Source organism: Osmerus mordax, chromosome 22 (genome assembly GCF_038355195.1).
Source record: "Osmerus mordax isolate fOsmMor3 chromosome 22, fOsmMor3.pri, whole genome shotgun sequence".
Classification (NCBI taxonomy): Eukaryota; Metazoa; Chordata; class Actinopteri; order Osmeriformes; family Osmeridae; genus Osmerus; species Osmerus mordax.
In genome coordinates, this window is record NC_090071.1 from 8,018,872 (window position 1) to 8,034,406 (window position 15,535).

The 15,535-nt window shown below is 43.3% G+C and overlaps 1 protein-coding gene across 1 annotated transcript; it reads left to right on the plus strand.

Moving 5' to 3' along the window:
- The first annotated feature begins 11,692 nt into the window (after positions 1 to 11,692).
- On the plus strand, positions 11,693 to 13,940 carry LOC136966486 (protein boule-like). Its single transcript, XM_067260993.1, has 10 exons — positions 11,693 to 11,839; positions 11,942 to 12,033; positions 12,303 to 12,357; positions 12,442 to 12,512; positions 12,730 to 12,862; positions 12,937 to 13,026; positions 13,185 to 13,235; positions 13,325 to 13,453; positions 13,567 to 13,665; positions 13,791 to 13,940. The coding sequence occupies exons 1-10, from the start codon at positions 11,693 to 11,695 to the stop codon at positions 13,938 to 13,940; spliced, it is 1,017 nt and encodes a 338-aa protein (XP_067117094.1).
- The last annotated feature ends 1,595 nt before the right edge of the window (positions 13,941 to 15,535 follow it).

Here is a 15,535-nt window from a genome sequence, read left to right on the forward strand (position 1 = left end):
AGAGAGGGAGCGAGGGAGCGAGGGAGGAAAGAGGAAAGAAAAGGAAGAGGGAGGAGATAGCAAGGACAACTACAACTTAACCGGGTGTAATACGTAGGTAGTAGGGGTGAGTTCTGTGTGTTTGTATTTTGGAAGGGAGGGGGCTTGCTGAAAACGATGTCACATACAGTTTAGTTGTGCGCTATGTGCTGTAATTAGGCTAAAGCAGGGGTTGGATCAGTACATACATATGGGCCGGACAAATAAAGACGCACTTTGGACCTCAATGTCCTGTCAGGTTAATCCTATGCCATAAATGCCTCTTTAAACACACTCACCACAGAGACACAAACACACACACACACACACTGTTGAGGCTGATGATACTTTCAGAATGTCATACAGTATGTTCCATCAAATAAAAATGTGTACAAAGGCATAATCCCTTTTCCATGCAACTCCATCCAGTTTCAATCCTTAGAGAGTGACCGATGTCAAGATTGTGGGTCCTATGAGGTGAAACAGGTGACAAGGATGATACACCAGAATGAGTAACAACTAGCAATAAAATAAGACATCAGTCTGCCACAATAAAATATTGATACATATTGACAGAGTCAATTGACTGCTGGTTAAACGTTGAACCTGCAATAAATGTGGATCGACATTCCCATCATCAGATATTTTACAGTGACACAAGATAAAAGTAGACTATTAAACTCATTTTAACCAGTTTGGTTTTTCACTGGTGAGACGATGATCAATCGTCTTTGGCCTCAGGGGTGAGGCGACCAATACTGGTTAGTTCGTGATTCATGGTAACCTCTCTGAGAGCCACACGAGGTCCTTGCTGAGGTTCAGAGGTGTGCTTTCATGATGAGGCCTGTGGATTCCTTGAGATGCGCGTGTCTGTGGCCACCTCAGGCAGACACATAATGGAGTGTGATGAGAGCAGATGCTGGGCTAATCACAACCTGGTAGCACTCAACCGCATCATTAACCCCTCCTCACACTGCCAAGCTCCACACACACACACATTTACACAAGCACGAAGACACACACCCGCGCACACACACATGCCTACATGCAACTGTACTGTACGATTCAACCACTTACCACTGTGCACAGAAGGATATGACTGGAGAAGAGTACAGGTATGTCTGCGACTCAAAGATACACAGCACATGAATAAATAATGAAACACACCAACACGACTGACTGGCAACTCTTTGTCTCTCCTCTGGGGTCGTCTCCCGGCGGACTACTTGCCTTGTGTGGCCCAGTCATGCAGAAGAGCTCAGAACTGCCTAATGATGCAACCTCGCCGTTACAGATGCGTCGAGCCAGCGCTTCCACACCGAGAGCCTGTTCCCCTGCCTGTCAGCACAGCCGAGGCTGCCACGCCACTCACCACCGACGGCCAGAGAGAGGGAAAGGGAAGGAAGGAAGAAACAACTTGAATATGGAAAGAAGAAAAGGAAGAGGGACGTCATGAATTCATTTCTGAGGTTACAGTCGATTTGTAAATCGACACCAGGATTGGGAAGTTCATCTCGAACAATCACACACGATCTCTAACACAACGCTGTTCGGCGGCCCGTCGACTGAACTCTGCGACAGCTCAATCACGCACGTACACGCTCGTGTACACACGGATACCAACACACGCACGTACACACAGAGATACACATGCGGATGCAAGAGGGAAGGAAACAACACTCAAAGTGCAAAAGCATGTCACCTAACTGGAGATTGTTTACCTCATAGACAGTGAGGTGCACAAGCCTCATCAGTGATTAATAAAACAAAGACCTCACCGTGGCAGACAGCTGTGTGTGTGTGTGTGTTTTTGTGTGTGCGTGTGTGTGTGTGTGTGTGTGTGGGGGGGGTCATGCTCCAGGGAAGCTTGTTTGCGTGCCTGCCCGTCAAACGCTACTTCAAGTGTTTCTTTGTTTATGTCTGTTGTCTTGTCACTGTCAGAGAAGGGAGGCCTACAGGTCGACAGTGCACTCAACAAAAATCTGTCTGAAGCAAGGCGAAGTGTGGAATTGGTTGTTTCTTGGAGCTCTCTTTTAAAGTGGGGGCTTGTTTGAGATGATGGTTGTCTAATCCAAAATGAAAATACAGAACTTCTCAAAGATTTTGAAAGCAACCCAGATAGACAACAAAACAGAGCACTTTAAAAAGCTAACGGGTTCGCTATAATGTCGGGCTTAATACAATTTTCAGCTCTAATTCCAATTAAGTCACTTAGTCCCTTGTATTTACGATGATGTTTGCCTCGCAGAGCAGCCCAGATGCAGTCCATCAGCTAAATGAAATATTAAAGTGGCCCAGGCTGTATTAATAGCAGTACGTTGCACAGCCCCTGCTGTGTATGTGTGTGTGTCAATGCTGCTGGGACACCTATAGCTGCATCTAGTGACCCACACACACACACACACACACTGGCCCCCTCCCCCCCACCCACGCACGCACACAAAAACACACACACTCACAAACAAACAAACGCACACACTATTAAATGACCTATATTCACCGCACATTGTCAGCAGAGATCACCAGGAGAGGAGAGAACAACAGGCGATGGGGGAGTAAACAGCCGAGTATGAATGTGCAGGTGCATCCAGGCGTGCAGCTAATGCAACATTAGTGTTATGATACCAAATAATTCATGATCCTGGATCGAGCGCGACTAAGAGCCAATTTATAACAAATCACTAGATTTTTACCTCATTCTCTCAGTCTGCCTGTTTATTGCATTCCCCCTTACAATGAAGAACATGCATTATTCACAAGCCCAATGTACAAAATCCCTTGTTTCTTCTCTCTTTCTCTCTCTCTCTTTCTTTCTTTCTTTCTCTCTCTCTCTCTCTCTCTCTCTCTCTCTCTCTCTCTCTCTCTCACTCTCTTTTTCTCTCTCTCCTCCTCTCTCTCCATCCCTTTCTCTCTCTGGATGGAACAGGGAATTATGGGTGATCAGGAATGTCTCTCCCTAGCCCATGATCAAGGCTGTTAAACTTCACTTTTCTGACTCTGACGGTGGCTCTGAGCGCCCCATAAATATAGCCGCCGTAGCATAAACCCTAAATATATGTCTACTTTTAGAGAAATAAATGGGTGTTGCTGCTGCATGGTGCAATCAAACATCATTCTGGCTAAATATTTTCACAAAAGAGCAAACAAACAGGGTGGGAGACAAAGGAGGCGGGCCCACGCAGGCGTCTGTGGCCTTGGGCCCGCAGAGGGAATGTTGGCATGTTCACAGCGACCAGGACCTCAGCCACACCACGCACACAAGGGTATGTCCATAAAAAAACGGCCTTTACACTCTCTTTTCCTCTCTTTTTCTGTCCAGGGGCGAGCGCTAACTGAGCTGTCACCCTTTAGATGGGAAAATGACAATCCGAGGAAAAGCTTCTAGCAGAGGGAGGGAAATCCAGAAGAGAATAAAACGTTTATGGGAACTAATTCTTCAATAATACAGTTTATGGTTTTACGACAGGCTCTTTTCATGTCAAGGCCGGTACTATATTTCTTTTTACAACAAAACGTGTATGTATGCCATAAACTACACACAGAAAGAACACTTGACCACATGGACAGATATATACAGTAAACATGTATAAATAAACAAACTCAGCTCTCTGTAAAGCCTTTAGATAAATATTTCCAGGTGACAGTGACCCTGAGTGCCCCAGCTTATCTGGATCAGAGGAGGGATTTTTGGGTCGAGATCCATCGTGTGGGTGTGGTCATCTGCAGTGGCTGGGGATCACTTCTCAGTCAGGGTCAGGGCATTCAAGCTAACACACTATGTGGTTGGGGGGGAAGAACCCTGCTGACCTCTCGAAGTATGTTCATCCTAATGAGCTCGTCCTTCAGGGTAATCACTCTCAGCTTTCCGGCCATATTTCATATTCCGTGCTACAGCCCAGTCATGCGAGACAAATCTTAACCCTCCCTGTCATTTATAAGTGATCAAATGAAACCAACCACTGAATTGACCTCAGACAACACTTTCAGCCTCCTCGTCCTTGGATCAGAGGGATGGCAGTTTTCTTTTTATGTGATCTAAAGTACAAAGACTATCACCCATGTAACAGCCTAACCAAGCAGTAATGCTGTGTGTGGCTTTCGCCGCAGTATAAAGTGCCATTCTCGACATGCCCGGCTCTTGTTTGCCGTCTTGCTGCATGTTTAGTGAGGTCATTTAGCTTTAATGCAGCGAGAGCTGTGGTGAGCAGGGCCGAGAGGGCAGGCATTCTGTATCACTGAGGCAGCAGCTTACGCCAGAACTGCCCACCAGTACACACACGCGCACACACACACACGCGCACACACACACACGCGCGCACACAGACACACAAACAAACACACGCATACTCACATACTCTACACACCTCCGACCTATCCCAGAGTATGTACCCTAGCCCCAGTCCTTCATCTCCCTCTTCCAGCACCAGTCCCTTGGTGCCAGCCCTGTTCTTCACACACACTACCCCCAGTATAAGCACTCGGGCTGGCCCTGGCAGAGAGCTCGGGGGCAGTAGGCAGGGGTGTTGACAGAGCCCTCACAGCCCTCCTCTGGCCTGTGTCCTGAGGACAAGCTCTGTGAGCTCAGCACTTCTCCTCCGTCCTCACATTCCCCCGCTTCGACTGAGCTCTGACACCAACATATATCGACGCTCCCACTTAGGCTGTGTACAAAGGGATGTGCAAAAGTCTTCAGCTATCTCCTTGTGACTCTGGTAAAGAGCACCCATGCGTTTTGATTTCAGGCGGTCAAACAATGTTTAAACTCATAGTGCCCGCAGGGGGCCATCGTTTCACTCAGACTCCACTGCCCTCTATTGGCTGATGAGAGAATTGTATCTTGAGGTTGGAGCATTTGCTCTGTTTGGTTCCGTGTTGGACAGACTGACTACACACACACAGGAAAGCATGAAGTCACACACTAATAAGCTATGCACGATCATCTGACAGAAGGTCCTCAAGGCTAGGGTGTAATCATGGGAAGGTGGACAGGGAAGAGAAGACAGAATGACATGTGTTCTTTATTTCCTTAGTATACAGAGCTGACTGAGGCACTATCAATAGGAAACTCCTCATTGTAAATATGGTTCTCCGATAGCCTAAACACTGCATGCACACACACTCACACGTGTCCTTGTATGTATGCACACTCACACACTCACACACACACACACACTCACAAGCACGTATCAGGAATGGTTAGTCTTCACTGGCCTTCATTGGGCTGGTCTGATCGTATTAACCAATAAAAATATGTCAGAGTAATGTAAACATTGTGTAGCGTAAGGAGGGTGGTCTAGAGTCATGGTCACCTGAGCTCTCACAGACATTCTGTCAGTAGGGGTTAAACAAGATCTCTTTATCTAGATGCACTTATTTGTGTGTGTGTGTGTGTGTGTGTGTATTTCAAGGAGAGAGATTAGACATTTAGGGAGGGTGGTAAACCTGTAGTGGTACGATGGCACAATGCCTTGGAGCAAGAAGGACCTAGGTTTGATATCTGCTTGGGGCACTATTCGGTGCAAAGGTGGGCTATCACCTGGAACTTTCTGTGAAGAGTTTGCATGTTCTCCCCGTACTCACATGGGTTCCCATGTGAAAAACCCCATTTTCGAACGGGTGAGCACTTGGACTTGGCTCCCGGTCGCCTTGATGTGACTGATCGCTGCTCCTGGCTGCCCTCGGATGAAGGACAACAGGATGGGAGAAGGGCAGAGAGGGAAAGTTCATCAGGAGACACTCAAGCATGTGTGTCTGTATGTGTGTTAGTGTGTGTGTGTATGTTAGTGTGTGTGGGTTTGGCCACTCCCAGCACATGTTGATCACATGATCGGTAAAGGTTTCTTCTTCTTCTTCTGAACATTGTGAACATGGTAATAAAGTATCTTGTCAAGAACATAGAGTTTAATAGACTGTTTAATGATTCTACATATCATGACTTTTTTGGCATTGTTGAACTGGCACCTTTTCATAGTCCTTACATCCAGATGAAGAGGGAAAACAAGAGGAACTCAACCACACGGTAACACAGTAGCGGCTGGTCGACCCAACCACGCCTCTGCACATTTTTATCCAAACCCCTCATTTCTGGTATTGTACTTTCTGAAGGAGCTTATTTTATTTTCCAAAGGAATGTCCCGTCTAAAAACAGACTGCAGATGAAGGAGGGAAATCAGAGATTTGTAAAGTAATTACATAGTTGGAGATGAACCACTCTCTTATGGTTTATTTCCCAGCAATCTCTGTCTCTCCCAACTGTCTGACTGGAGAGGAACGTTGGTATTCCCCCCTAGAACTGGACACACACTTTTGACCCAAAAGTGATCTTTTTCAATATTCCAGATGAGTAGAATATAACATAAGCATTTAAGGAGATACTTTCATGTGAAAGTTTTTCTTTCTTTTCAACTGCGTTTTCTATCTCATGAATGTGCCTGCTTAGCGTCTGACAAGATCACAGTTTGCCGTGAGACATTGTTGATGGCTACTCGCCGTACTGCTATGTAGAGAGAGGTGGTGGCTTCACATTTGAAAAGGAAAAGTTTGTGAATCTCCCGACATAACCAAGGACTGAAAAACAAATATCTGACCAATTCAAGGACAACCCCCCGGTATGCTAAAGGCTTCATTGTATCAAGAGTCATTCTCTTTTGCTCAATCTTCGCAATTTTGCTGTCATCAGATGCTACCATTTTGACAAACGAGAATCTTGAATGGCCAATCACAAAATAACACCAGGAGTCTCGTTAAGCTGGGATCTTAGCGTTAGACAGTTGTGCAATTACACATCAGCTTGTCTCCTGGCCCTCCCAATCACTCTCTGTCTCTCTACATGTCAATTATCCTCCAGTGAATCCCTGTATTTTAGGAACGTGCCTTTGCTCCTCTTTTGTCTGGGCTGTGTAGGAGGCTTTGTGGCACAAGGTTCCATCAGGGGAGAAGGATCCAAAACCTCTCAGGAAGAAAGTGTGTCTGTGCAATCCAGCAAAGTAGACAAGAGGGTGGTTGCGTGTGTTGAGTTCATGTATGACTCCTGCACATGACAACAAAACCAAACACTCCAGGGTACAAGCAACTATTAATGTAAAAGCCTTTAAAATACAAGCAAAATACAACATATAAGCAATATAAAAACACAACGTGCCACTTTCGCCAATAATAAGTGTTATTGTTCAGTATCTACATAACACCAACCAGTGGTTTCACATAAGCCAGACACCTAGGTGACAGTGACAGTAATTAATTACTGTTTGTGTATGTGTCTTGGTTTAATTGATCGGCCGGGTGGCCTGGTGCACACAAGCCAGACATGCATTGCCAGCCACTGGAGACAGCCTGGAAGAAGTGGGTCTGACATACACCCTCACAGACTGCAGAGTGCCATAGATCATCTGGGTAAGGGCATCTGGTCACCCCTTCCACCCCTTCGCACGCAAACACACACACAGACCTCCTCAAATTACCATTATGGAAAAATCTGTCATTTAAGATAAACAATAAGTCCAATTAGTGTAGAGTACACTGTAGTGAAAGTGCAATTGAAAACATACTTTTTCTTTAGTTGTAGGGAAACGACTCGCCATGGAAATGGTCGAGTGACAGCCGTGAGAAAGACAAATATCTGAAAGTGTGTTGAACACCTTTACATGAGATAGATACAGTTTGTCAGGCGGGAGTGAGTGTGTTGTGATGCAAATTCTAAACAAAAGAAAATAGGTCAGGTTTTAGTCCTGTACACACTAAAAGACTTTTACAGACTTGTGCATTAAAGTACAGATACAGGACAGGTTTCATCCAGTACTTTTGATTGACTTTCTTTTCTTTTGTTTCCAGACGTGATTTTTCTGACTAAGTAAAGTAGATCACAGTTTTATTTAAAACTGTCTTAGTGTGAAATAAATGGGAGGGCTGGTAGATTGCTGTAATTATCAAACCCACTCAGCTCATTTAGCACAGCCGGAGTTCGTCGGCAAATTCAGAAACCAATTTACTATGCGTGGCAATGAACAAGTAATGGTACCTCCAGTGGTGAACCCTCAACTAGACAGACAATAGGGAAATGAGGGGTTAAAATAATGAAGACTGAACCAGAGAGGAGGAGTCATTATAGGCCTCATTTCATGAGCCTTTCAGCAGTTAACAGTAGGGAGGAGGAACAGTACTTTAAGTGCTACACGAACAAGTGTGTGTATGTGTGTTTATGTGTGTGTAATGTGAGGAAGGGGTAGACTATCGGTTAGGGTTGAAGATGGAAGATTGTGAAAATTATGATAATGATAAGAGCATAAGTGAGCAAATGTAATAAAAAAAGAAAGAGAAAAAGGCTGTTCTTTGACTCACTTGGGTGAAAACCCAAATGCTGCTCATTACAAATCTGATCCATAGCATTATGCAAATACTACTGGATACCTAAAACATTAGCCATCATGTGCATAACTGTCTGAGCCAGTCTAAATGTATATTGAGGTTAGAGTTTGGAACTGAAACTTTTCCATCAGTAAGCCCCCCTTCTGAGGTGTTAATACAGTACAGGTAATAGTAGTGGTGAATGTGCAGCTTTGGTCACTGTTGGAAACACTTGCATGCCATCTCTTTGTTGTGGTTAAGAGAGGGAATAATAAGATGCAATTGAAATCATTTCAAGAGTGATCTGTCTTCAATCAGAGAGAAATTATAGCTCCAAGAGGCCTATAATCAAAGTGACTTTTTAAAGATCCTGATTTTGCAGTGATGACTTATGTCAGGCAGAGGAGACATCTCTGGGGCATATCTGGGGCTTTATTAACAAAGTGCTCTGACTGCAACACCTGATTGTACCCCGTTGCTACTGAGTCAGCTGCCACCTGTGCAGCTAAACATCCACCCACCCAATTCCCTTCTGAAAGACCTCACACCAGATCTACTGACTGGCCCTAAATGGACAGTGCAACAGGGGAGGCCATATATACAAGTCAGTGTAGCTTGCTGTTAAAGTTTAAGAGGGCCCTGTTCTGCCATTTTCACAGTGGTTAATATCTTATAATAACGGGCAGGGAGACGAAGAACACTAAGAACTAGAACCTTTTCCTCAGACAAAAGAACAAACCCAACTGTGACCAGGGGTAATAATTGTGTTTAACATCAGGTGGGCTCAAGTCACTTGCGTTTCATAATGTCTTTTCCAGGATCTTGCCTACATGAGCACTGTCTGCCTATATTTACACTGGCAAAACACTCCCTCTTTTTAACAAGTAGGAAGTGAATGAGCAACCCTGTCCCTCACCACAATAACAAGGCCAAAGGATTATGCATTTTTACATACATTATGTCCTGCTCATAGAACCCATTGCTCTGCAGGCATAGACAAGATGACCAGTCACACCTCTTTACCCTGTGATCAGTGGTCAAACTTTAGTCAGGCTGAAGAGGGTATTAGTTTAGACTTTACTAAGCTACAGTAGAAATCACCAGATTTGTCTCTGCTTTAGGCTATATGTAGCCAAAGTAATGTACACAGATACCCTTGCTAAACAGACATTCTATTTTAGAGCTGTTTTGTGTTTGGATGGTCCCATCCATAAATGGTCTGAAACTCTAAATAGTTTGATCTAAATTAAGAAGGCGTATGATTAATTATTGTGATCCGTGCAGATATTATGTGTTGTCCCTTTAAACAGTGGAAGTTAGATTTAATATTAGGAAGCCTGACGTGTGTGACACAATGATTATTGGATGCTTCTGTTGCAACGTTGCTAAACAGCGACAACCACGAGCGAATGAAGAAATATCGCCACCGTGTGGGTATTATTGAGCATTGCATAAGAAAGGGCACCAGCGACCTCTTTATTCCGCTTTTATTGTCGAAGAGTTATTTTGACTTTTCTCTTGTAATGTCTAGGCGTAGTTTTAATTCGGAATTAAACCCGTTTTGATGAAGACGTCCTCCGGAAGTTGTCATTAATGAGACCTACCAGCCTCCATCATTTTGTCAAAGAGACTTAATTCATATCACCCTCGTTCAACATATCACGGAAAACCTAACAATATTGTCATAGGAAGTAATACACAAACGCATAAGCGGTCTTCTGTTTCTGACGCCATTTAGATTTAATCATTTTAATGCTGCTTCCACTGAGACACATTTAAAAAGAAAAAAATGAAAGAACAAATTGTAGTAATGGCTAATGGAAAGGCCTCTGCTTTTTTCTCCCGCCTTCAGTCAGAATTGGAAGGTGCCATTTTCAGTTTTTTGAAGATACGGCATACTCTACCGCGTTTAAATATGAATAATAATGTTTATTTTTATTTTTACAGCGACTGTTAATATTAAGGTAATATAAAATAACAGTTTACAAAAAAGACACACTGAACATGATGCTATTTGTAAAATTATATTTTGAGCGTTTACACCTGTGATATTTTAGGGGGGTGCTGTCTTATTAGCCACAGGAGACGAGTGAGCGAGTTTAGTTCAACTTCATAAAACCTACAACGGCGGTGGAGTGGTGAGATACAGGAGACAGGGGATGAGCAAATTAGCACACCATTAAAATTGTATGTTTTGTTTTATATCGTTAGCCTATACCTACGTAGATAAAACTTAATTACTTAATTAACCGCATTTATAAAGACTGATCAAACCTTGGCTTCAGCGATGGAGAGCGAAGTAGCCGTAAGTGATCTTCCATTTCAATGATTCTGATCAATCTTTGACGCTAACTAGATAGCTAGTGCAAGCTATTTACTTTTCCTGGCTTAGTACCCAATTTGGCTTTAGCAAATTAAAGTAAGCTGCCGACTTTGTCTTTGTAAATACTCATGCTGGTTGTTAACATATTGATTCATAGTAAAGTAGCTAGGCTAGCTAAAGCATAAATAACAGGTTAGCTAGCTAACTGACAAGCTACTTAGTGATAGCTAAGCTAGCTGTTAACTTGCTGGCGATTTTTGATGTACAAGATCACGATGTTAACCAGTTTCCTAACTATAATCAACGGTAACTAAGTATCTGTAACTAGTTAGATAGCTAATTTTAGTTTCCTAGAGTTTGCCTTGGCAAAAAGTTCATTAAGTGTTCTCACTATTAAATCCTGTGACACAATGTTCTCCTACCTACTAGCTAGTACAGAGAGGTCTTTTTTTAAATAGCAGGTGTGCCTTTGAAGTACTGTTGACTGACATTGCAAGACCAAAACATGAGCTTGCTGTTTTGTCTGGTTCCCAAGAAATCGTCCTGATCTGAAAGAAAAAATAAGTTATTTTTCAACAGTCGGCTAAGTAAAAAAAAAAAAGATGTTGGCCATTCGTGATTAAACCAACTAGGGTTAAAGTTAACCCAACTAGGGTTAAAGTTAACTAGTGATGAGTGGCTAGCTAGTTATTATGTAGTTAGCTAGCTAATTTTCGTTTCCTAGAGTTTGCATGTCCCAGAGGTCATCAACTGGACTAATAAATCATTTGAAAATAAAGCATACAAAGATAGATGTTTTCCTTTGAATGACACCTTTCAAGTGAAATAAAAAAAATTAAGTGCTGTTTATAAATATAAATGTTGTTCTTTTTAAACAAGTATGTAATATGTGTATATATTATAATATAGTAAGTAAAAAATGTTTTTGTAATACATTTGACTGCTTGTCGAGATAGAGATTAGATGTTGGCCATTTTTCCCTATGACCACCATCTCTGTTTAAATGTGATGTGCACTCAGACACAGACCAGCACTCCGTCTCCCTCCCCTGATCCTGAGTCTGCTGAACCCAGCAACACTACCAAGTCTCACCACGCCCCGCGCTTTGGAACCATTATCCCTAATCGAATTTTTGTAGGAGGCATTGACTTCAAGGTGAGTTCTCATCTTGTTTGGTGTCCTTTTTTATCTATTGATCCACTTTTTTCCATTGCTACAAAATGACTAATGTGTGTGTGTGCATGTGTGTGTGTGTAGACAAATGAGAATGACCTGAGGCGGTTCTTCTCCCAGCATGGAGCCGTTAAAGAAGTGAAGATTGTGACTGACCGTGCTGGGGTATCAAAAGGGTGAGTTTCAATAATGATAAATAGGTTAATTGAACTGCTGTTGTCAAGTTCAAACGGCTGGATGATAAGGTTAATTTGTCATTTCGATTTGTATTTAACTGGTCTAAAAGGTTTTACAGTAAAGTAGGCCCGAGGAGGGTTATTTCCATCTATTTGAGGAGAGGTATAACTCATTGAAGAGTATAGAACTGAAATTCAAGACGTTGTTGGTTCAAATCTCCCACCCTACGTTGTGTTGGCTAAACGTCAGCTAAATTCCCATCCTATAGATACGGATTTGTTACCTTTGAGACGCAGGATGATGCACAGAAAGTCCTTCATGAAGTAAGTATAGAGTGCCAGAAAAAACTTTTATCTTGAGGAGTCAGCTGTCCAGTTGTGTCTAAGTCTGACACTGCTGTTCCTCAGGCAGATCGGTTCAGCTTCAGGGACAAGAGGCTCAACATTGGCCAGGCCATCCGAAAGCAGCAAGTGGTGGTGCACTGTACGTGAGATGAATACATTTGTTTTACGTGACTTGTTTTACTCACTATATGAGTAGAATCATGTCGTGTTTTTGCTGTTGTTGTAATTATTTCATTCAAAAATATTGCAGAATATTTCCATGTGTTAAACTGACTGGTATAGGATGGAGGGGAGAATAACGGATGATGGTTTCCTTTGCCCAGCCAACAGTTTCTCTGTGTCCGGCCCCAACCCTGCCATGGCCGTGCCTGCTCAGTGTGGCACCATGTACCTCACCACCCCCACAGGCTACCCCTACACCTACCACAACGGAGTGGCTTACTTCCACAGCCCAGATATCAAGCCCCTGGCTTCACACTGGCCTGTAAGTCCTAATCTGAGGGTGGGTGCGTGTATGTGGGTGTGGGTCTTCATCATTCATTTCTACGATCTCTTTAGTCTCACTCTCGGTCAGTGTCGGGCTCTCCTGTGATGCTGACTCACCCGCCTCAACCAGTCTACCAACAAGCAGCCTACCACCATTACCAGGTCTGAATCTAACTCCATGAGGACTCAGGCCACGCATCAGGGCCTCCTTATATGTTATAATTCCCATAATACGAATCGAATGGACATTGTGGTGAAGCCTCACGCACAGCCTACTGCTTGGCACTGAACCGCTTGTCCATGTCTGTGTTGTGCATCAGGCCCCCACCCAGTGTGTCCCCCCCGGCCACCTGCAGTGGAATGTCCCTCAGGTAAACCACGGATGGACAGCAGCACGGACATTGGAGGTAGACGGGAGTTCAGGGTGCGTTCTGTAAAAGTGTGTGTGTGTGTGTTTCAGTCTCCGGTCCCTTCCAGCCCGGTGATGTATATGCAGCCCTCCGAGCTCCTCTATCAGCCCATAGAGCCCTCTGCAGATGGGGGCTGTGTCCAGGCTGCCTTGCCTCTCCTGGAGGCCTCCATCCCAGAGGTACAGACACACATCTGCTCCTCGTCAATCTGCTGAAAACACAGTGGCAAAGCTCCGTGAAAAAAGATGTGTTAGCACAATGTCATATGTGGCCTACTTACTTATGTTTGCAGCAGTTCATGGATCCCATGGTTCAGTCTCCCTACCATCAGATGTATGCCCAGAGCCCTGGGGGACTGGCCCCGATCATCATGCAGCAAGACCCTGGAAAGGTACGGCCGAGGATCGTCTCATGTATGGGAAAAGAAAATCGCCGTCTTTTGGACGGTAATTTAACTTAATCACAGAGAGTTTTGCGAACAGTTTCAGATGACTAACTGAGCCGTTCCTCCGCCAGGAGCAGAAGTTCCACGCCTTGCGGGGGGGGCCCACGGTCAGCCTGAAGCCGAGGTATGGCCGCAGCCCGCACTACGCCTACCTGCACAAGGACTACCGCCCAGACATTGCAGACCACGCCCCCCCGCCCATCTCTGAGCCTCTCAAGTAGACTCCGCCCACACCTCTGATAGCGCCTCCTCAGGGGGGGAACGACAGCCCGCTTCTCTCTCCACTCACCAGCCTTCTCCATCCATCCAGCCTCCAGCGATCCCAATCCTGCCACTAACATCCACATGATCTTACTGTTATTCTCAAAACAACTAAATGCTCTGAAGACGTTAATTTAATACTTATCTAGCAGTACTCTACGCTTACAATTACGCTGACCATCAATGAAGCAAAAATGTTATGGACCTTTGAGTCAGATGACTGAACATAGTCTTTCCACCTGCAAAACACTACAGGAGCACACAGCCTTGGACTGTTCTGTGGCCAAACTGAAACTGACGGGGTGTGAAGTCATCAACTTTGATCTCAGGTCAAGTGTTCCTAGTGGGGCTATGGTTTTTTGTTGTCTCTGCTCTCTTTGTAATGTTAAGTTCTGAAGACATTAGCATTAGTGTCTGGTCTCTCTTCCCACACCAGTATAAACATCAATACAGTACTACATTGATTTCTCTCGGAACTAATGGCAATCTGAGTATATACTGAGCACCTTAATAAACCTCAGTCAGTAACTGGTTTACAGTTGGTAGAACACTGAAAAACACTTCCTGACTAGAAATTCCAGTTTTTTCAAATTAACATGACTTAATATTGGCAGTTGTCATTGTGCCTTCAGCAGTGATGACATACTATTATCTTTTTGAGTGCATAAAAGTCTGCATTGCCCCCTAATTAAAGACAAGAGAATAGAGTGCTCTGTCTTCTGAATTAGAGTTATATTAATGGTATTTGGTCATCAAAAAGCTCAGAATTGAACTCATGTGAAATGTGCATCTTTAACTTTTGTTTTAATTATTAGGATAGATGGCCACAGCCTTTTCCTTTTTTGGGGTTGCCATCTTTCTTGAAAAGCAGAAAGAATGAATGCGTAAGGTATTATTGGGTATTTATATTCCAGTTATCTTAAAATTCTCAATGACCTAACATACTTTAGACATGTGAATATATATATACAGCTTTTCTGGGAATTTATTTTCTTCATATTTTACAGGTTTTACCCTTAATTAGCTATTAATAATTAATGTATTACTTTAAGTCAATGACGAGGAAAAAAAAGTGAACGTTATACCCATTGTTATAATTTCTTTAGAAATGTCAAAAGTATTTTTTGGTGCTCCTGGTCATCTATTCAATGAGGTTGCTCCCCACAATGAGGTTTTAGGTTTCATATTATGTGTCTACCATGCCTCACTTAATTCATGTTTTCCCCTTTATAATAAAAGCTTTTAAATTGCAATCGGTACAACTAGAACATAGCCATTCATTTTCAGAAACACAATGCTATTTTGCAGTTGCAGTAAATGATGATGGTAGTGTATGTTGCTAAAACACTAATTGTTTTAACAAGTCATTTTTATACTGAAGATTGCCAATGACAGCTACCATGGAACTTTGTGTGAAACTGTTTAGCATGTGTCATATAACAGGAATAGAATATTTGTTAGCAAATATGAAGATTTTATTGTCTAATAGTTTGTGTTTGAGATGTTTTACTGTGCAACTGTTCTGTCTGCTCAGGATTCTTTAACAGTATAAAAA